Below are 21,920 nucleotides of genomic sequence, written 5' to 3' on the forward strand. Positions count from 1 at the left end.
TGACAGAGCTAGGACCTCTGAACTTCACCATTCTTCCCTCCGTTCAAGGAGCCCAAAATCAGCTGCCCTTGGACTACAGAACTCCATGTCATCTGAAAAGCTTCTGTACCTGTCTAAGATACACCAAGCTCCAAACGCACACATCAGCCCCTTTGGCAGATCCCATCAGCCTAGCCCAGCTTTTAGGCTTTTGAACCATTTCATTTATTTCTGCCCAAAGACCAGTGACCCCCTGGAGTCCTCTCCCAGGAAGAGAATCCCACCATGGTGGGGGTTGGAAGAGACCTCTGGAGCTCACCTAGTCCAACCCCCTTGCTAAAGCAGGGTCACCCCCAGCAGGTTGCCCAGGATCACAATGTCCAGGTGGGTTTGGAATGTCTCCACAGAAGATGACTCCACAACCTCTCTGAGCAACGTGTTCCAGGGCCCTGGCACCCTCAAAGCCAAGAAGTTTCTCCTCATGCTTAAAGCAAGATTTCTCTTCAAGATGCTTGGACAAAGCCATTCTGGGGCTACCTGCCTTCTCCAAACCAGGGTTTACTCTGGAAATATGGCCAAGCTGTTGCTCACCAGGTCCACCTCCTCAGCTGCCATTGCTTCCTCCTTGCATCCACCGGCACCTCCCCAATGAAGGCAGTGTCCCTTCAAACCTGCTAAGTAGATAATTTCCCATGCTGTCAGATGGAACTGCTCCAGGTTCAACCAGACCAAGAAGGTTTCCATAGCTCCTGGGATGGCTTGGCCAGCAGAAGCTGATGGAGCTGGAGCATGGTGACAATGATTGAGCATGTCAGAGCATGGTAATCACCGTGGCATAGCCAGGGGGCACTGTGAGGGTGCTTATTTCCCTCCATGCTGCTGGAGCCAGGAAAGGACACAAGATGAAGGCTACAGCCTTGATGTCTCAAGGCCTCCTTCTCACACGGCTTCACAGCCCACCCGTGTCAATGCTGTGTTAACAGCCCCCATCATGGGGAAATGGGCCTGAAATGGTGATTTTCAGAGCATGCACAGAAATAAGACTCATTGTTTTAATCTGTGGATCTCCTACAATGAATAAGAAGGAAATAGGGATTATGGGAGCAGGCGATGCACCTGGAGTGCAAGTGGCCTTGCTCTCTAGTGCTGTCCAGACCTTGCCTGATGTCAGCATCACTTTGCTCAGGAAAAGGTTTGATGTTTTGCGTGCCAAAAGCAACCCTGGGCAGGAAGGGGCCAAATTACAGCCATGTTTGTGCTTTTCAGTCCTAACTGGCTGATTTATGGATTCTGATGAAGTGATTAGAGACAAAAGAAAACATTCCAGGAAACAAGCCCTGCACGTTGCTGTGGTCTCGTGTCTTTCTGTGCGAGTTACAGTGGAAAAGAAAACAGGAAGATGGCCAGGGACAGCTGGTCACCATGCACTCTGTTCCCTGCTGCACAGCACTGGCTGCAAGCACTGTGCTGCACCCAGCAGAGGACAACAGTACCCATCCTGCAGGGCTTGCTCTCCAAGTAGACACACCACAGCTTTCTAACTTCTCTTTGGGCTTGATCATGGTAAGGAAGAGCAGCAACTGAGTTCTGTTGCTCAGTTAATAAATATAGAGCTTGTTTGTTACCACACTCTTTATTTATGTTGCTAATGTGCCTAGAAAGCCTGGTTGTGGACCAAGAAGCTACTATGCTACCTGTAGGTGTAAAGCAGATCCTGAGCCAAGGAATGGTAGAAAGGCAGTGACAGCCACAAGAAAACTGGCAGGAATGAGACAGTGGAAAGGGAACAGGCTGAGGAAGATAATGGAATTCCTTTGAAAAATGAATAAATCTTCCAATTGTGACAGCTGCAAAGAAGCACAAAGAATTCTTAAAAGAATTCATTGAGGTTATAGAAACTGGTGCTGAAACCAGCAGGTTATAGAAACTGTGAGGCAATCTGAGGCAGAGGGAAGCACTTCACCCCGGACTTGAGCCCAGCAGGAGTGTGCTGGGAAGGATCTAGAAAACAAGATGCAGTTTTTAATGCAGCCAAGGGATGGGGCCAGCAGAAGTGTTCTGAGAGGGCTCAAAGCAAGAGGGCAGAGTGATCTTCAGAACAGCTCTCTGTGTGAAATGAGACATAAGTGCACTTGCCAAGGCTGGGCAGAAGGGTGTTGTGGCAGAAGGGGTGCATGATGATGAAATACCACATTAGTGTACAGTATGTGGCCTGGCTGGGGGCAGCTTCTGTTTCAGCAAGGTGACACTAGGAGGGAGACACAAGGTTGTGTGCTGCATCAGAGAAAAGATCTAGAAAGGATTCCCTTTCAGAGAGAATACTCGAGTCACACACAGAGTCAGGGAAACATCCCTAATGAGTGGAAAAGATACACAGAAAGGGACAAAAGAAGATTAAGTTCAGCATATCGTGACCTGCTGCATTGCATAGCCCAGGCACATACAGAGAGAGTTCTGGTTCTGAGACTTGGCTTGAAGCAGTCACTGCAGACTTCAGTGGTGGTGCAGGAGCGTGCACTTAAAGAGGACTTCAAGCGTGTGCACGCTGCCTTGGTGAAAAAAACCCCAAAACTATCATAGATGAAAGCACCAGGAGCCAGAGAAATGTTCCAGCTTCATGGCTGTCTCACGACATGTCATAAAGTAACAGTTTAATTCAGAAGGTGGTCATTCAAAATCCAACAATTCATCAGGACAATACAGCAAAAGCAGTGTGTGCAACCACCAGGCTTTTGAAGGAGCAGAAATCCCAGTGTGCTGTGCCAGCAGAGCACAAGAGTGCTGATGAGAGACAACAAGCTGATCAAGAAGCACAAGGCAGTCAATTCACTTCAAAGGCAAACCCTTTTTTGACTACAGCTAAGAGAACCAAGCACCTCAAGGAACAATAGGAGGGAAAGGGACCACCAGAAGGTACCAAAGGATGTGAAACATTCAGTGAACTTCAGCTCCTGCTGTGGAATATTCAGATTTAAAGCTGCCTTCCTCAGACAGAGATTACATTGACAGCAGATGGGTTTGAATCCCACACAAGTTAGACTGATCTGACTCGAATACCATCTCTCCTCACACTTGTTCCTTTACCTAGTACTGTGGCTTTATGTCCTTAGTTCCTCTCTGATTACAACTCAATCCCCATTTCCATGCAGAACAAGGCCAGGATAAGCAGTAGAGACAAAGAGCCACCATCTGAGGGCTCAGCCATCTGCAAAGGCTGTGCTGTACAACAGGAACTGGACTAGACTGTGGTTGCCAGGCACCATCGGAGCAATTCCTTCCTCTCCAGTAACACAAGTTTCCCTCTTTCTTAGCAGAGAGTGACCTAGGAGCTTTGTTTGACATACTACCTGGGATCTTCAGGAAGTGAGTCTGTTTCTGTACTGGAGTGGATGTGGAAAGACTGCACTGTTAGTTACCATAACATCTTTGAGTTGATTAGTCTCCTAGGCTGTTCCATTAGATTTAGATTGGATATTAGAAGAAACTTCTTCACTGAAAGGGTTCTAAAACACTGGAACAGGCTGCTCAGGGTGGTGGTTGAATCCCCTTTCCTGGAGGTGTTTAAAACGCGCAGAGATGCGGTGCTGAGCGACATGGCTTAGCGAACTAATTTGGCAGACTTCAAGAATGGTTGGAGTCCAAGATCTTAGAGGTCTTTTCCAACCAAAACAATTCTCTGATTTTGTGATTAGGTATGTCTCATTCCCAAAGAGATCACAGAATCACAGAATGTTAGGGATTGGAAGAGACCTCTAGAGATCATCTAGTCCAACCCCCTTGCCAAAGCAATATCACCCAGGGCAGGCCACATAGGAACGCATCCCAGCTGGTAAAGATACCAACCTTACCTGAGCTCCTGTTACAATCCCAGCTGCAGCAAACTACACAGACATTATCCTCCTCCAATTCTCTCTGCTATTCCTTTAATCTTTAGCCAGTGTTGGTAACAATTGTTAACATGTCTTACAACATCAGGCATTTCTGCCTCCTCAGCAGTTACATTAAAACAAACAGTTCAGTGTCCATCGTTCTACCTGCACTGCAAGCACAAAGAAATAAATTCCACGGCTACAAATGTGAGTTCAGAAATGAAAACATCAGGTTTACAAGGTACTCAGGTTCCTGAGCTTCCAGTCTGTTCCTAAGCTCGTTCAAAGAGGAAGAGAGAACAAGTGCCTGAGAGCAGGTCTGCAAAGGAACATTCTGCTTGAGAAACTGATGCAAATGCAGCACTTGGAGATGTGCTTCATTTCCACAGGGTCACTGAATCCCAGCATGATGGAGGTTGGAAGGGACCTCAGAAGATCTTCTAATCCAACTGCCCCGCTAAAGCGGCGTCACCCGCAGCAGGTTGCGCAGGATCACAATGTCCAAGTTGATTTGGAATTTCTCCAGAGTTGGAGACTCCATAACCTCTCTGGGCTGCCTGCTCCAGGGATCCAGTACCCTCACAGCAAAGAAGATCAAACTAGAGAAGCTCAGTTTAAAGATCTGTGAGATGACTGGCTGTTTTACACCAAAAGAAGCAGTGAAAAAGCTGTTTCCATTGGCACTGGAATGGAAAGCCCATCAAATGGAACTCTGACAAATGATTCTTCATAGAATGGTTTGTATTGGAAGGGACCTTTCAAGGTCATCTAGTCCAGTTATGCTGCACTCGGGAGGGACATCTTCAACTACATCAGGTTTCATCTTAAACTAGATAAGGTTGCTTTGATCCCCAAACAATCTGACCTGGGAGCCTCTAACACCACTCTGGGCAACCTGGGCCAGTGTCTCACCATCCTTACTGTAAAAAAAAAAAGTCTTTCTTCTCTCCAGTCTGAATCTCTCTTTTAGTTTAAACCATCACCCCTTGTCCCATCACAACTGGCCCTGGAAAAAAAAATTGTCCCACATCTTTCTTATCGACCCCTGTAAGTACTGAAAGGCCACAAGGTCTCCCCAGAGCCTTCTCTTCTCCAACTCAACAATCCCAACTCCCTCAACCTATTCTCACCACAGAGGGTTCTGGCCCGCAATTCTTGCTTTGCCAGCATGCATCCCATACGCTCTCCTGATGAAACAGCTGCTGTCAGTGGCTTCTGTCCCCACACCCATGGAGATAACCCTGAGATGGCCTTTTCCAACTCGACTCTACGAGCGGTGCTGCAGCCCAGACCTCGGATGGTCCCTTACGGGAACAGGCGCTTCCCAAGAGATGCGGGTTTCCTTTCATTCGCCCAACAAGTCGGACGGGGAGAGTTACCAGAGGCTCGGGACGGATACTGGGCACTACCGCAGGGAGCCCGTTGATGGACAATTCGCTCTCCGGCGGCCACAGTGGGGTGTCCGTCACCCTGGCTGCCCGCAGCCAAGTCCTGAGGGAAGCCAGATTCAGAAGCAGCCAAGTCCAAGGCCGACAGGTGCGGGAGGAGCGAGGGCGAGACGAGACCCAGCCCAACACCTTCCCGCCCTGTCGCACTAGCTGCTCCCTATTGGCCAACGTCCCTGCGCCGCGCCCTCCCATTGGCTGCTGACGCCGCCAGCAGTCTCCTCACTGGCGTTTCCTGCTCCTCATTGGCTGCTGGAATGGGCCGGGAGCAGCCGCGGGCCTGTAGCTCATAGAGCGTGCGTCTGCTATCGGTACGGGGGCTGTTGTGGGTCAAGCGTGTCATTGCGCGAAGTTGCCGGCGGCGAGCATGGAGCCCGGGGAGCGCAAGGAGGCCGGGGGCTCCGCGACGGCGGAGGAGGCGGTCGGTCCCGTTTTCACGCTGGAGGAGGTGGGGAAGCGAAACTCTAGCCGTGAGGCATGGCTGGTTATTCACGGGCGTGTCTACGATGTCACCCGCTTCCTGGAAGAGGTAAGGCCGGGCGGGGCGGGGGCCCGGCCCGTCCCCTCAGGGGCCGGCATGGGGAAGGACGGATGCTGGGGGAGCTGAGAGGAGCGGCGGAGAGCCTGGGGGAGGATGTTTGGGGTGGAGACAGAAGGGGAGGGCCTGGAGGTGCGGAGGGATTGTAAGAAAGGGCGGGAGAAGTGTCATGAGGGACAGACTGCTCAGGGCTAGGGGAGGCTGCACGGCGAAGCGGGGCTTGAGGAGGCCCCATGTGTGGGGGGGCCTCTTGTGTTCCTCAGGCATCTCTCTGCCCCCAAGCTGTGGGACCTCAGCAACCTAACGCTGCCTGAAGGAGAGTTCCCGAGCCTTGAGGGAAGCCCCAGGGGACTCCCTGGCCTGTGAGATTTCTGTGTTCATGACAGTTCCTGACCGTGTGCAGAGATCCCGCAAAAAACGTGGTGGCAGGTCGTATTGGCAAGGGCCAGCTGAGAGCAAGGGTTGTGCTTCTGCTGTTTTCTTAGGAAGTCTGCTCAGGCATGTCTTACATGGGAGGTGCAGCTCTTATGCCATGTAACTTCACTTCTGGTCGTGTAGGGTAAAATATCTGGCTAGATCAGTAGTTTAAATTTTACTTTTCCAGAGACATCACTTCTCAGTGGTGCCCAGTGACAGGACAAAGGGCAACAGGCACAAATTGCAACACAGGGAGTTCCATCTGAGCAGGAGAAAACAGTTTCTTTGCTGTGAGGGTGCCAGAGCCCTGGAACAGGCTCCCCAGAGAGATTGTGGAGTCTCTGACTCTGGAGAGATTCCAAACCCACCTAGACATTGTGATCTGCTGTAGGTGACCCTGCTTTAGCAGGGGGTTGAACTAGATGATCTCCAGAGATCCCTTCCAACCCACTACGCTGGGATTCAGTGACAGCCCAGAACTTAAAGGAGAAAGTGATGGTGATTCAGTAGATAAGCAGCTGCTGCACTACTGCCTTCCTGGAAGGGACCATGCAGGAGGGATTTGGAAATGACACAATCTCTGCTGCATAATCTCCAGTTCTTTTGGATGTGAGGACAAAAACTGCTTCTAAACTTGATGCTTTTGACTTCCATTTTTGAGAAGCTTGAGAGCATTATCATTAGTGTTTGGAGCTGAAAATAGAGTGGGAAGAAAAAGTAACATAATTTCAGAGGGCTTTTATCCTAGCTTAAAATAACACCAAACCCTTTTGTAGCATCTACAGGGTAGCATATGAAAGTCAGCCTGAATCAGCTGTGCCAGGAGAGCTCTTCACTGAAGGTGTGCCTGTTGCTGCTTGTTGGTTTTGCTCATCTAAATTAAACTCTTGTTTTCCTCCAGGCATGTATGATGAAAGCATGTCTGCTATGTAGTCAGAACATCTACTGACAAAGCTCTCTTGGCAAGGTGTAGAGGCTTATCAGAGGCAGGAGGGAATAGCAACCTGGCAGCTTTTTTGCAGTGGCCTGACAGCTGGAGGCAGTGGATTTCTGCATAGCTTTTGGTACTTATTTGTCATGTTGAACACAATCTGTTCTGTTCATTGGATCCAGCATTACAGCGCTCATTCGGAATCAAGAGTTGTGCTTTGAGTCCTCCCCCAATGGTTATTTTAAGAGAGCCTCTAAGGTATGTCAGTGAACAAATTGGGAAGTGTCTTTTCCTACAGAGCTGGCCTTTGCTGCAGTGTGTAGAGCTCTTCTATGGAAAATCTTGCTTTCCTGGGACCATGAATGGATCCTGGCTGCTCGCTCCTTTGCTCACCAGTGTCTGTAGTGTACCAGCACTGCTCACAGATTCTCCTGTGTTGGGTGCAGGACCTGAAAAGCTGCTTGCTGTGCAGATTTTGACACCTGGGGGAGACTCCAGGCACCCAGTATGCTGGAGGGAGACGTGCGTGGTGCCTGGCAGAAGCATGGAAGTCTGGCAGTGTGGATCAGCCAATGCTCAACTGTTTTGTTTTGTGGGAAAGTCTGCAGCTCCAGTGGGGTGAGGGACCAGTTGCACATTTAGTCACATGCATCTAGAACAAGATGCAAACTGTACATTAGAGAGCTCAATTGTTGTGGTGGGAAGGAGAAGACAATCATACTGAGTATGACTCTAATTCAGGAAGCCCTTATATGGAGCTATGAGGAGAATTAAAGTACTCAGGCTTCTGTTCCAAGGTCAGTTCACAAATCCAGAAGTTTTTCAGAGTAGGTGAGGATTTTCTGAGCAGCTGACTGCTTCCTTCTATGTGTAGACCCTTTCAGTTTGGGCACTGGGCAAAACCTGTCATTTGTTGGAGCAGGTTCAGAGGAAGCCATGAAAATTATTTGAGGGTTGGAACTGCTTTGCTTTGCAGTGAGAACAGGCTGAGAGAGTTGGGGTTGTTCAGCCTGGGAAAGAGAAGGCTCCCAGAAGACCTTCTGGCCTGTCACTATTCAAGAAAGATGGGGACAGACTTTTGAGCAGGATCTGTTGTGACAGAACAAGGGTTGATGTCTTAAACTAAAAGAGGGAAATTTAGACTGGATGAAAGGAAGGTGTTTTTAGCACTGACGGTGATCAGACACTGGCCTAGGTTGCCCAGAAAGGTGAGAGATGCCCTATCCCTTGAACTATAACATGTCAGCTTGTCTGGGGCTCTGAGGAACATGCTCTAGTTGCAGATGTCCTTGCTGACTGCAGGGGATTGGACAAGATAAGCTTCAAAGGTCCCTTCTCACTCAAAGCATTCCAGGATTCTATGATTCTATGAAGTTCTAACAGAAGATTTGCTCTTTGCAGGCAAGTACCTAGCTAAGGTAGGGTCTGTGCATTGAAGCTGGTGCTTAAGAGCATTATCACTGAGGTGAAAGAGAAAAGGAGGGAATTATCAGATGGGTGCTTATACCAAAGAGGCAGTGTTTAGATTTTTACCTCCTTACTGCACCAGCAGTATGAAAACAGTATCAAATAATACCCCTCTTTGTCTGCAGTTAATACCTTCATACTCCGGTGGATCTGAAACCAGACCTCTGTGGGAGAGGAGAAGGAAAAATGTCAGAGGACAATGGTTTTGCTCATGCTGACTTGCTCCAGCTTTGCAGAGATGCTGGGGAAACCTGTTCCATGTCTCAAAATGAGGTCTGAAGGGTGTGTGGCTAACACACACCCCTTGTCCAGGTTGCTGCTTGTCCTTGTGTTCTGGCGTTATTATTGCCCAGTAACACTCTTCCCTTTCCCAGCTTATTTCTCTGGTACTGGGGGCTAGGGGGTGAAATCTTCTGTATCCTCCTCATCCTGATGATCTTGTGTCTTACCCTAATTAGATGCAGAGCTTAGCATTGCTTCTTTGCTGGTTTGTAGTTTACAGCAGGTCTGTAGCAGCAGACAGATGTGTGCAGATGGGCACTGGGAGGTTGTGAAGAGATGACTTGAGGCTCTGGGTTGTCTCTTGGAAGCCTTCACTGCCCACCTACAGTTCTAACCTGCTGCTGCCATTTCCTCACATCCTCTTTGAATGCTGTACAGATGGAGCATCTTGTGAAGCCTCCTGGGTAAATACAGCCTTGCTGGCTGGACAAAAAGGATGGACAGTATCAGTTGCTAATTGGGGAGTGAGTCATCAAGGGCAAATGAATGTTCTTTGATCACCACCACAGAGCATCAGTGACATTTAAAGTGAGCTTGGAGTGAATATGGGGTTGTACAACTCCCAGCTTCTGCCGTTTTCTGGATCCAGGCTGGGGTTTGAAGAATGTCACACTGAGTTGCAGCTTTTGGGAGCACCTGCTATAGCTGGGAGTACTGCAAAGCCTGAGGACAACTTGGGTTTTCTCCTCACCTCAGTCTCTGGACTGTGGCCTCCCTTCTGCACTGCCTGAGCCAGGGATGCGGAGGGTGCCTTATGCTAGTGATGGCTGTTTGCTTTCACTCCCTAAGGATAAGATTCTCCCTGCAAAACTCTTTCTCTGCTCATTGGTGGTGGTTGTATCCTTCCAGAACTGGTGCTTCAAGACTATTCATGCTGCTGTCTGTGTACTGTATTTACTGTCTGTGCTGAAGGCTCCAGTTACCAGGAGGTTCCAGATCTGTTACTTTTGTTGAGGGGAAACTTCTGTGGACTGGCCCTTGCACCCACTTTTTTTTAATTATTTCTGGCTGTTTCTCTTCAGAAACAGGCATTTTTCAGCCATTGTTTCCTCTGGAATTAATTTTTTCCCCCTTTCCCCAGTTTGCAACACTTCCAGTTTTCCTGTTTTTCTGCAAGAGCTGTAGCTTTGAGGAGTTTTGTGGCAGAGTCTATGACTTCCTGTATAAATAGTCTGGTTTTACATTTCTTGGGGTGCAACAAGGTAAGACTTGTCTGGCTGCATTTGTTGTTGTCTAGACTAGCAGGTCCTTTCAGAAATATGGTATGTAAAGATGTTTTGAAGCCAAAAGCTATTGACCTGATGATTACAGTGAAGGACAGATGTGCATCAATAAATAATTCTTTTCTGTAGTTGTGGTTTTAGCAAGTGCATAGGAGGGGCTGAGAGACCTGGGGCTGTTTAGCCTGGAGAAGAGCAGACTGAGGGGATTTTCTCAATGCTTAGCAAGAGCTAAAGCGTGGTTGTCACAGCATGGGGCCAGACTCTTCTCAGTGGTGCCCAGCAATAGGAGAAGGGGCATCGGAACCCAGGAGGTTCCATCTGATCATGAAGAGAAACTTCTTTGCTGTGAGGATGCTGGAGCCCTGGAGCAGGCTGTCCAGAGAGGTTGTGGAGTCTCCTTCTCTGGAGAGATTCCAAACCTGCCTGGACATTGTGATTATGGGTAACTTGCTGTGGGTGACCCTGCTTTTGCAGGGTGGGATTGGACTATATGATCCTCAGAGGTCCCTTCCAACCCCCACCATGCTGGGATTCTGGGACTGTGTGACAGAAAGGCTTCAGATCCAAAGATGTAAAGAGGAGTGAGCTTTGCTGTTCTATTTGTCTCTTGGACTTCACAATTCTTGTCTCTTGTACATGCAAAGACTGGATGCTGATGAAAGCCAATATCCACTGTATGGTCCCTGTTACTGCAGGTTTCTGTCTGCCCTTTTAGGGTGGATGATTAGGAAAGCAGGGCTGTTGTCTTAAAATTTAGCTCTGACATTTTTTCCATCTGAACTGAGATTTCTGGTGAGACATTCCTGAGGAGTTCTTCTAGAAGGCTGAAAGTAAATGGCCTGCTTTTCACTCCCTTGATGCTGTGTACCTTTGCAAGCTTGCTTATAAAAGAGCTGAAAATGGGACAGGTGTTCTGAGCAATGTGCATAGACATCATACCACTCCAGCTGGGTCTCAGAATGTGACCTAGGGGGTGCAGAAATGACCTAAAGGGTGCTCTTGCTGCAGCCTGTGTTTTCTTTAACTCCACTGTCTAACCAGAGACACTCATCCAACTCTGTATGAGCTCAGTCACAGCTACCCCAGCAGACAATCTCTTCCCTTTATTTGTAAGGGGAATTTTCTGCCAGGGTGGTCCTTCATCTGATTCCCTTTGAGACTGAGGGATTGGTGTGGGAGAAATGGCAGCAAGACCTGTAGCCAGGCATGGAGGGAATGAGCAAACTGGAGCTTCACTTGGTTTTATAGCTAAAGCAATCTAATAACTGCCTGCTAACCCAGCTGTGTCCTGGGACTGCAGACTTTGCCCTTCTGCTGCTGAGAAAGCTCCACGTTGATTTTGTTACATACCTGGACAATAAAGGGATTTATTCAGAAGAAAGATCTCTGATATGAGGATTGCAGACTTTGCTGCAGGAGCTCACTGGAGTAAACAACTGGAGTGGTTTTGTGTCCATACTGGGTATGTTTGGTATGAGGGGTGATAGCCAAGTGGGAGTAGTTCAAGTTTTGGCAGCAAACACAGGCAAGCTGAAGGAAGAGGAGTAATGACAACTGCGCTGTGTCTGTGGGGAGGAAAAGGACAGTGCAGAGAAAAACAGGTGGGTTAGTCCTTTGATCTGAAACTCTCAACAGCTCCAGTTCCAGGCCTGTAGCTTTTCAAGGCATTTCAGGCAGCAGTGAACAAGCCTCATCATCTCAGCTCCTGCCTTTAGTGCCTGATGCTCTGGAAAACTGGGTCAGTCCCTGTGAGTGCACTCAGAGGCCTGACGACTTTATTGCCTTAACTGGATTAGCTGATAAACTGCACTATTTGTTCACACTGCTGCTGTAAAGAGATTGTACTTTGCTGGCTTTGTGGGTAGTGCTTTCCATTGCTAGGCTGTTCCTGGAATTGAGGTATTGACAGTGCTAGGGGACAACCCAACCCATCAAGGAAAACAGACCTGCACCAGGGTATTTCAGTTCACACCGTGTGGTCTGTGACCATCTGCCACCAAGAGCAATGCCAGTATCTCTGTGGAGTGTCCTGTGGATTTGGTACTTCTGTTGTTGGAACTTCTGAATCCCTGGAATCAGTAGATCATGTCAAAGGGTGTAATTTTTTTGTGGCACTTTTTTATTCTCTCCCCTGGTTGTTGAGTGCTTCTGGATCAAATTCATTGCTGTTGGGACTATACTGGATTTGTAGTTTCTTATGTCACTGGAAAACATGATGCATTTCTCCTCTGTCTCCATTCCTCATGGCACAGCTACATGCAGAGGGAGGCTGTCAGCCAAATATTGTTAGTTTTTGTAGCATCTGAAGAAGAATAATTTTTCTTCTTTTGGTGTCTGTGCAGGCAATGTTGTCTTGTGCTTCACTAGCAGCTGAGTTGTTCTTGAGACAGTCATGCAGGGGAGTCCACCTAAACATGAGGAGAATCTTCTTTGCTGTGAAGGTGCTGGAGCCCTGGAGCAGACTGCCCAGAGAGGTTCTGGAGTCTCCTTTGGAGAGATTCCAAACCTGCCTGGACATTGTTACCTTGGGCAACCGGCTGTTGGTGACCCTGCTTTAGCAGGGGGTTTGGTCTTGATGGTCTCCAGTGGGCCCTTCCAACTCCCACCATGTTAGGATTTGGGGATTCTGTGAGAGGCTCTGCTGCAGGCCAGGGATTGTGATTGATACAGTGAAGCCCGTGAAAAGCTGTATCAGGATGTCCTCTTTATGTCCTCTTTTTTTTTTTTTTGGTATGATTTTCTTGTTCAAATCCATTACAGAATCACAGAGGGGGTGGCTTGGCTGTGGGTACAGAGCTGTGCTCCCCTGTGTATGTTGGAGATCCACCTCTTTGGAAGGATTTTTATTACATAAAGTATTCTCCAGGCTGTGCAGCACTCATCAGTCTCTGTGAATTCCTGAAGGAGAGGTGGGAATCTTTGGAAGGTTCTATGGATGATGTTGGTTTGAGGCGTCTGTAATGAATGGAAGAGGTTGGAAGGAAGGCTCTCTCAGTACCTTCATATAGCCCTTTGCTCACCTGAAGTTTTCTTTCATAGCATCCAGGTGGAGAAGAGGTTTTGCTGGAACAAGCTGGTAGAGATGCCACAGAGAGCTTTGAAGATGTTGGGCATTCCACAGATGCCCGGGAAATGCTGAAGCAGTACTACATAGGGGAGGTCCACCCGGTAAGGCCTGGCTAGCTGTGACAGCCCCTTTCAAGGATGGGGTGGAACTGGGGGGAAGCGTGAATCTCTTCTGTGTAACTCGCTCAACACATACACCAAGACTTGTCTTGTGAAATAAGTAAGTGGTTAATGGTTGTAGGGAGTACCTGTGTTGTCCAGGACTTCTGCTAAGGAAACAAAAATAAATTAGTCTTCTCTGTCCCCCATTCAGAACAGACTGCTCACCACAATTACATCTGGGCTCTTAGGGAAGCTAATTTAGTTGGTGCCCTCCTTAGCTGATGGTACCACAACTTCCCTTTGCTTTGTAACCAGAGTTGAGGAGGGTGAGAGATCACAGAGGCAGGCACAGCTTCCCCAAGGCCACAAAGACTGTGCCTTTGGGTGCTGAAGGAAGGGCTTCTTTGAAAACAGAGTCCAGGTAATTGCCCCTGTGATGAGGGTTGTGCACATAACAATTCCATCATAAATACTGCTAATTTCTCTTGATGTCAGTGCTTATCTTCTTTTTTTTCTTTCCCCTTGACAGCATGATCGTGAAAAAAAAGGTTCTAAGGTAAGCTATTAGTGTGTGTTACTTTTCTGTTTGAGTTTAATGCTTTGCAAAAGTTATCACACGCCATCTTTTTTCCTCTTTTTTTTCCTTTTTCCTGTGGGGCTTGTGGCCTTATGTTTACACAAACTACAGTAATGAATAAATCTTCCAAGCAAATTACTCCTTTGTTTTTGTCAAAAACTCTGTAGTCATCTTAGTGTGAAATTTGAAGTGGGTTTTGTGCCCTCTCTCCCCTGACATCAGCGATGTTATTTCCACACCTTGAGCCACAGAGCATTTTTTTTTTTTGCGTTGCTTGCTCTGTCCTGACCACTGAACTCTTGGTGTTGTCACAGGAGACAGGCACAGCCACCACAGAGTTGGCTGTAAAACAAGAATTCTCTGTTCTCTGCCTTAGTAATCACTGGTGTTGCTTAAAACTCAGGTACTTCTCAATGAGAACAGGACCCAGTGTAGCAAAAAGTGCCTTTGAAATGGCTGGGGAGAGGGAAATGGTAATAAATAGAATCCCCTATGTGAGGTAAACATGTGCCTCCAGTGGGCTGCTCCTCTTGCTGGGCTGGCAGGCTTGGCCCAGGCACAGCTCTGCCTTCAACAGCTCTTTCAGTAGGTGCTGTCTGAGGCAGGACCACTCACAGAGCAGTGGGAAGCAAGAAGGAAACTGTCCACAAGGAGTGAGTGACTGCAGCCCTCAGAGTAGTGGTTTGCTCTAGTCAGTCAGAGAAGGAATCACTTAGGCTGGGTGAAGCCTATGCTTCCTTATAACCCAGGACTGCACAATTATGCCTATATTCAACTTAAAATATATTCTTTGGTTCAACTCTGCTTCACAAACAAGCCTAAAATGTGTGTAGAAATCTGAGTAGTTCACTTAGATAGGAGGTAAATATTTTTTTTCAAATGTTTTCTGAGGAGAAAGTCTAGTGAGTTCTGTACAGCCAAGGTCCTTCCCCAGTGAACAATGTCTGCTTTAAAAGCAGGACCACTTATCATTTAAAAATAGCAGGGAATAGAGATCAGCAATGTAAAAATAAATAGGGGGGAAACCACAAAAAAAAAACAACCCAAGTTGTACGTGTAAACTCTTGTGAGGCTGCGCTGAGGTAGCTCCCCACAGATCAGTGATCAGTGCCAATGTTTAGCATCCACTGAATGTATTCTGGCAGAGCACTGAGGCTCTCTATAAATGGAGATAATTCTGTTTAGGGTGGGCAGGAGTGGTGATTTTTGGCTGTTGGGTGTTGATTTAAACTGGGGAGCCACGACAGCCAGCAAGGAAGAGGCTGCAGCGCTGATGAAGCCTAGATCAGAGTTTTAGGTGACTGGAAAAAGAGTTGAAATAGAGTTTTATGAAAGAAATGTAGAAGTTCAGAAATGGCTTATGTTGAACACTGTTTGTGCATCGGTGGTGAGCATCAGGACAGCAAAGGGGGATGTGGGCAGGGAATTGGGGAGGGTGTCACAGTAATGGGACTATCAGGATCAGAGTGCTGGACCTTTTTTTTTTTTTTTTTTTTTTTTTTTAAGAGGGGTGCAAGTTCCAGTGAGAAGCTGAGGACTGGATGGGGAGGTGTTGGATTGGTGGGGAGGATGTGGAGGCCATAAACATCTGCACTTGTGGCAGAGGGCATTTGGGAGAGGAAAGGGAGGGTTATTTTTCCTCTCTATTTGTAATCACGTGTTCAGTCTTATCAGCATGTGTTGAATGTTCCTTTTTTCCCTTGCTAACTCCCTCTCTTCTCCTTCAGAACCCAAGTATGACATCCTCAGGCCAAGCAAGGTACCGTGTCTTTAAAATCAGAGCAAGACATTGGGGGGTGAGGACTTTGTTTGTAGAACCACATATTAACTCTAATGGGCAGGAAAACCCCTGGAGATGTTATTGCACCATCCAGCAAGGCAGTGGTCCAAAGCAAGTTGCCATGTTCATGTCACACAGCTGTGGCCATGGTCCCTTTGCACTGCAGAGATTATTGGGTTGGTGACTGCAGGCCGTGGGGTGACGCCACACAGCGATGGGCATTTTTTTCGTGGATCTCTACCATAACCAGCCCTGTTTAGTTGAAAATCCTTAAAACCAGAACAGGGCCCTTGTCTTTCACAGCTGATGCAGAACTTCTTTGCTGAGGAGGCTGCTGAAGGTGAGCCTGTGGCCTCTGGTTTCTGAGCAAGGAAGATTTATTGTGGGGTAGCTGCAGCAGTTTCCATCCCTGAGTCAACTCAGCCGTTTGCACGGCACAAATTACAGTCTGACTTATTTAAGGAAAAAGAGTAAACCAACAACAAAAACCCCAAATTGGTTTCTGTATGTGCCAGGCTGGAAACTTCAGCAGTTCAGCTGCTATTTAGTGAGCCACCAAGCCAGGCTTGCAGGGGCCTCTGGCAGGGGCTGGGCAGAGCATGGGCAGTGCTGGAGTTGCCCAGTCCTGCAAACCAGGCCCATGAGCTGATGGGAGATAGGTCCTGAGGGATCCCTAGATAAGAACAGGCATGTAATAAGCAATGAGCATCTTGGAAGAATTACTAACTTGAATTCTTTATTCTGTTCTGTGTTGTGTGTATTTATGTTGGTTGGTTGCTTGATCTCCTGATAGTTTCTGGTCAACATGGCTAATCCCCATCTTCGGAGCCCTGGTCATAGGTTTAATGTATCGCTACTACATGCTGGATGGGAGAACCTCCTGAACTGACCTACTGGGACCTCAGACAGCCTTGAAAGAGGGTGTGAGAGAGCGCGTGCATGCAACACGCAGAGCTCTGCTTCCCTTAACCTTTTCTGCCTTGCTTATGGCTTTGAGTTTGTCAAGTGATCTTGATAAACATGGGACCAAGCTAACCTCAAATGCTTTCTATGCTAACTTGGGGACCCACGAACTTGTCATGCTCTCTTCTGGTGATGGCAGGGCAAGGGCAGCTTCGTGGTGTTCCCTTACCCTTGTGTGTGGCTCCCTCACTGTGCGTGCTCCTGCACTCGCTCTCTCGCGCTCCCTCCAGCTCTCTGAAGTAAACCACCAACGACCTTTTTTTCTTTCAATGCCTTTTTGTTAAGCCAGACAAGGGTGAACCGGCTGCTCATGAGCCTGTGGATTTGCCTCAGTCCTTCACTGAGTAGCAGAAATAAACTGCAAGTTCTCCACAGTCCTTTCCAGAAAAGATGGCCGGAGATGCGGTTCCGCAGTAACTTTCCCAGTGCATGCAGGCAACACTAATTGGAGCAGCAGGAAATTGTTAGCTTGGCTACCTCTTTCTGTCTGTGTCTGTTTTTAACGGTTCAACAAATACAAGTATTTTAAAAGCAATTCTGTTCATTTTGTAATATTTGTACTTGTCCCTTCAAAAATGTACATTCTGTGAAACAATTTGTACCTCCAATCCTGGTTTGTTTGGGTGCTTTTGTGCTGTGGCAGTGCCAGAAATGGGAACTGATGTGTGGCTTCTCTGAGTGCAGATTGTTCTTTCTCTGCGAGGTCTTGATCCAATACACATGTTGGAAACAAAACTTGTTGCTGCTTACTGTGTGTGCACCAGACTGGGGGTAGGGGGAAGCAAATAAATCCAGTCTCTTCTCCCTGAATGAGAAGAAATCCAGTTGGGATTGAGCCTGAGTGGCAGGTCAAGAGAGGGGATTCTCCTCCTTTGCTCTGGTGAGACCCCTCCCAAAGTACTGTCTATTTCTGGAGACCCCAGCACAGAAAGGTGATGTAACCGTTAAAGCAGGTCCAGGAGACCATGAGGATGATCTGAAGGCTGGAACCCTTCTGCTGTGAGGACAGGCTCAGAAGAGGGGGTGGTTGTTTGGCCTGGAGAAGAGACAGCTCAGGAGAGACCTTTAGAGCAGCCTTCCAGTATTTGAAAGGGGGCTACAGGAGAGCTGGAGAGGAACTTTCTACAAAGGCATGGAGTGACAGGATGAGGAGTGTTGGTTTGAAACTAAAAGGAGGAGGTTCAGACTAGCCAGAAGGAAGAATTTGTTTGTGCTGGGGGTGGTGCTTTCTACACTCAGTTGAATTTTGGCTGCACCAAGTAACTGTTTACCATCATTAGATCTCGTCCCTTTGTCATTTACTATTGGGAAGGCTGCTTGTCCACTCCCATTTCACAGAGAGCCTTTCTGCTCGTGCTGTTCCTTCCTTTTCACCTCCCTCAATTTCAGTCCTGGGGAGACCTTACATCCTGTCCTACGGCTTCTGAGAACTCTTCAGAGCCTTGTCCGATGCCTCGTGAAAACCCAAGCAGCCTCTGTCAGACAGCTTTCTTGTGTGCCAGCTCCCTCAAAGGTCTTGAGGTGCTTGAGATGCATTTAGTGAAACCACATCAGTCATCTTCTTGTGTCTCCATTAATTACAAGCTTGGAACAGCACTTGGTTTCAGACTGCCCATGGAAATCATTGATTTGCTATCCCTCGAAGATTTAAAAGCTGTCTAGTTGTGGTGCTTAAGGATATGGTGTAGTAGTGGGCCTGGTACAGTTAGGTAATGGTTGGGCTTGATGATCTTAGAGTATTTTTCCAACCATGGTGATTCTGGTGTGCCCAGGATGGGTATTTACTGGTCTGTTATCCATCCTCCAGAGCTGGGGCTGGTTTGAAGGACATGATGGAGGGAGGCTGATGGGAGCTTGCACCTCTCCCAGCATTGATCTCCCTTGCCTGGGGCTTCCTCCAGAGAGGTTCTGGGGTCCAGCTTGTTTTACCTCATTCCTTTCTCCTTTTCTTCTTCTGGCTGAGTGATGGGTTCCCCAGGTGTGAAACTTCAGACAACAAAGGAGGCACTAACAAGGCTTGTTTACCTGTCTTATTTGAGGATTAAAGAAGACAATTCCGAATCTTTGTCCTTGCACTGAACTCCCAAGTTCTGTGCACAATGCCAGCACTGTCTTGGCTCTCACCCCATGAGCAACCTCCCTGAGTGAAGTTAAAGCTGGATGTGAGTGCTTCATTTCTGTCAGGTGCTTTGGAGAAGGAGTTGGGTGAAGAACTGCAAACATGAGCTTCCATAGTTAATGAACCCATGTTATGGCTGCCTTAGGAATGCCCACAGAACTATGCTGGTCTCTTGTGCCTCTCCATGAACCCAAATTCCTTGAGAAAGCAGAATGTAGCTGTTAATTAGGTTGATGGTTTGTGGAGGATGAGTGGGAGTTCTTAGAGTGGTTCTTTTGTGCTGAAATGAGCTGAAATGAGCTGATAGAGGGAAGGCACAGTGAAGGGATCGTATGCAGAGCTGTCTGTGCTGTCCGGGAGCTGTGGCTGCTGCCCCAGGAGGACATGTGGTGGGGGTGGTTGGACAGTGCTTGGTTCTGATACCCTGGAAATGCTATTTCTGGTACCCAGTGATCATGTGCCCAGTTAAAGGTACTGGGTTGTGGATTTGCCATGTTCATTAGGTGTATGACAAGCAAGTACATGATTCTGTCTTCCAGCAGGCAGTTACTCTGTCCCTGTGTGGACACTGCCTGACTCCCAGCATGGACAGTTGCCAGGTTGTGGAGCTCCAATATCAAGTCTGGATTCTATTTTACAACCCAATGAGCTCCCATCACCTGTGTTTGATGCACTGGATCTCTGCTGCACCTCAATGGAAACTGTGAACAGACAAAATGGTGGACCACTGGAACAGGTTGCCCAGGGAGGTGGTGGAGTTTCCATCTCTGGAATCATTCAAAGCCAGCTTGGATGTCATCCTGTGCAACCTGCTCTAGGTGAACCTGCTCTGGCAGGGAGAGGTAGACTATATGACGTCCAGAGGTCCCTTCTAACCTCTTATCATTTTGTGATTCTGTGAAAATGATTTGGTGGCAGTATTCAGCAGCTGCTTGCTTTTTCCTGGAGCAATCCTTTCACTCCTCTGAAGTCTGTGGGGAACACCAGGATTAGCAGGGCCACAGCTATGTGAGGTGACTAAAGCAGTAAACTAAATCCTTAAGACCTGCTTTGTATAGACGTGGTGAAGCTGGAACAGAAATATTTTGGTCATGAAAACTATTCTGCTAAAAATTAATTACTAAAGCTAAGAAAGTGGTAAGCTGTGGCAGACGCAGGGTTTGTCTTCCTGTTAGGAGAGGAACAACTTTTGGCTGGCATGAGGTAAAGCTGAGGCTGTGCCAGAGATGATCTGCAGAGCATTGTAACCAAGCAATACCATCGTTCTTGTGGCATGCTGGGAGAGAGCAGCAGTGTGGGGTAAGCTCTCTACAAGCAGTGTGACTCGGATTTTAGGGGCTTCTACGGAATTCCTTGTGATCTGAATATGGAGGATTACTGAACTGACAGTTATCAAGCATCATGCAATCATCCTCTTCCTTCTGGGCTACAGTTGCTTGTTTGAAATGAACTGCACTGTGACCAGCTCATATATTCACACTGCTCAGTGCTGGCTTGTTTTTCTGTTTTTGAGGATGGCTTCTCTTGGATCATCTCATTCTGTGCAGTACATCTCACTCATGATGATGGGACTTTTCATAGAATCATAGAATCATTTATGCTGGGAAGAACCCTTAACTTCATTGAGTCCAACCATTAACCTAAAACCAGCAAGTCCACCACTAAACCATGTCACTCAGGATCACATCTCTACAGCTTCTACATCCCTCCAGTGATGGGGACTCCATAGCTGCCCTGGTCATCCTGTTCCTCAACAACCCTTCTGGGGAAGAAATTGACCTCACGTCCAACCCAAACCTCCTCTGGAGCAACTTGAGGCCATTTCCTATTTTGCTTGTTCCTTGGGAGAAGAGATTGACTCCCACTTGGCTCCAGCCTCCTTTCAGGGAGTTGTAGGGAGCCAGGTCTCCCCTCAGCCTCCTTTTCTCCAGGATGAACAACCTCAGTTCCTTCACCTGCTCCTCAAAAGACTTGTGCTCTAGACCCTTCACCAACTTCCTTGCCCTTCTCTGGACATGCTCCAACACCTCCATGTCCTTGGAGTGAGAGGCCCAAAACTGAACCCAGCATTTGCGGTGCAGCCTCACCATTGCTGAGTACAAGGAAACAATCCCTGCCCTAGTCCTGCTGGCCACACTACTGCTGACCCAAGCCAGGACACTGTTTGCCTTCTTGGGCATCTGGGCACACATGCCAGAAGTAAGCCCTGTGTGGCAATCCTGATGGCTCCCAGCCACCCCACGCCTCAGTCATGAGGGTGAAGTCAACACTGGTGTCACACACTTAGTGTTGTCTCTTCTCCAGGGACACCGCTAACAGAAATTACTATAGAACAAGTTTCCTGCCATCCTCAGCAGCTCTAATGAGTCAGGAAGCAGTTCTTGGGGAATAGGGGAACTGTTGACAGAGCCTAATTATTTTCTGACAGTCTTTCTAACACAGTTAGAAAATAAAACACCTACAGAGGCTTCAAAATTGCAAATGGGGTTGGCAATATTACGCATGAACCTGCTAATTTATCCTCTGATCCAGGTTTAGACTCCTTCCCCCTCACACCTGCTGCTCCCCAACTGCTTATGCAGGGAGAGGAACTTCATTATGAAAAGAGAAAATACCTTAATTACACAGAAGACAACTTTTACTGGGAAGTTTCCTTTTCAGTGTTTGGTGGTTAATTTTTTAGGATTTTTGTATCTTTTAGTTACATTTATCACATATACTTGCAAATCAGGACACTCGCAGAACATACTGTCACATTCACAGACATACAAGAGATGATAAACTTATGGAGCTGTCAGCTCAGCTCATCTCATCTCAGCTGTTTCTCCAGTCACACAATGCTGCTTCTCAGTTCATCCAGATCCCTGACCAAAGTTGGGCAAAGTTCCCCCTGCATTTGCCAAGCAGCAGCCACCAGCACACACTCCAGGGAGAAAATGTATCAAAAAGAGGATCAGGGATCCCACTCCAGGAGCCTGTCCCAGGCTTTGGGGATTGGCAGTTCCCAAACTCCAAAGGCAGAATCCAAAGTGGAACCCATCTTCTAACTCTGCTGTGGTGACTGGAAAAACCCAAGATCACTGCACATGCCCCCAGACACAATCCCTCCTACTCCCAAACAGGCACAGATTTCCTTTAACCTGTTATTTCAACTGCCACTGT

General features: G+C 47.7%; 1 protein-coding gene across 2 annotated transcripts; it reads left to right on the plus strand.

Annotated features, from left to right (window-relative positions):
* Positions 1-5,660: 5,660 nt before the first annotated feature.
* Positions 5,661-17,143, plus strand: LOC128973398 (cytochrome b5). 2 transcript variants are annotated; one of them, XM_054389700.1, is made up of 6 exons: positions 5,661-5,822; positions 13,191-13,319; positions 13,849-13,875; positions 15,624-15,655; positions 16,470-16,597; positions 16,929-17,143. In XM_054389700.1, the coding sequence occupies exons 1-5, from the start codon at positions 5,661-5,663 to the stop codon at positions 16,558-16,560; spliced, it is 441 nt and encodes a 146-aa protein (XP_054245675.1). In that variant the 3' UTR covers positions 16,561-16,597; positions 16,929-17,143. The 2 variants fall into 2 exon arrangements, with proteins under 2 accessions (XP_054245675.1, XP_054245674.1); XM_054389699.1 differs by lacking the exon at positions 16,929-17,143 and having other exon boundaries at positions 16,470-16,815.
* The last annotated feature ends 4,777 nt before the right edge of the window (positions 17,144-21,920 follow it).

Source organism: Indicator indicator, chromosome 19 (assembly GCF_027791375.1).
Source record: "Indicator indicator isolate 239-I01 chromosome 19, UM_Iind_1.1, whole genome shotgun sequence".
NCBI lineage: Eukaryota > Metazoa > Chordata > Aves > Piciformes > Indicatoridae > Indicator > Indicator indicator.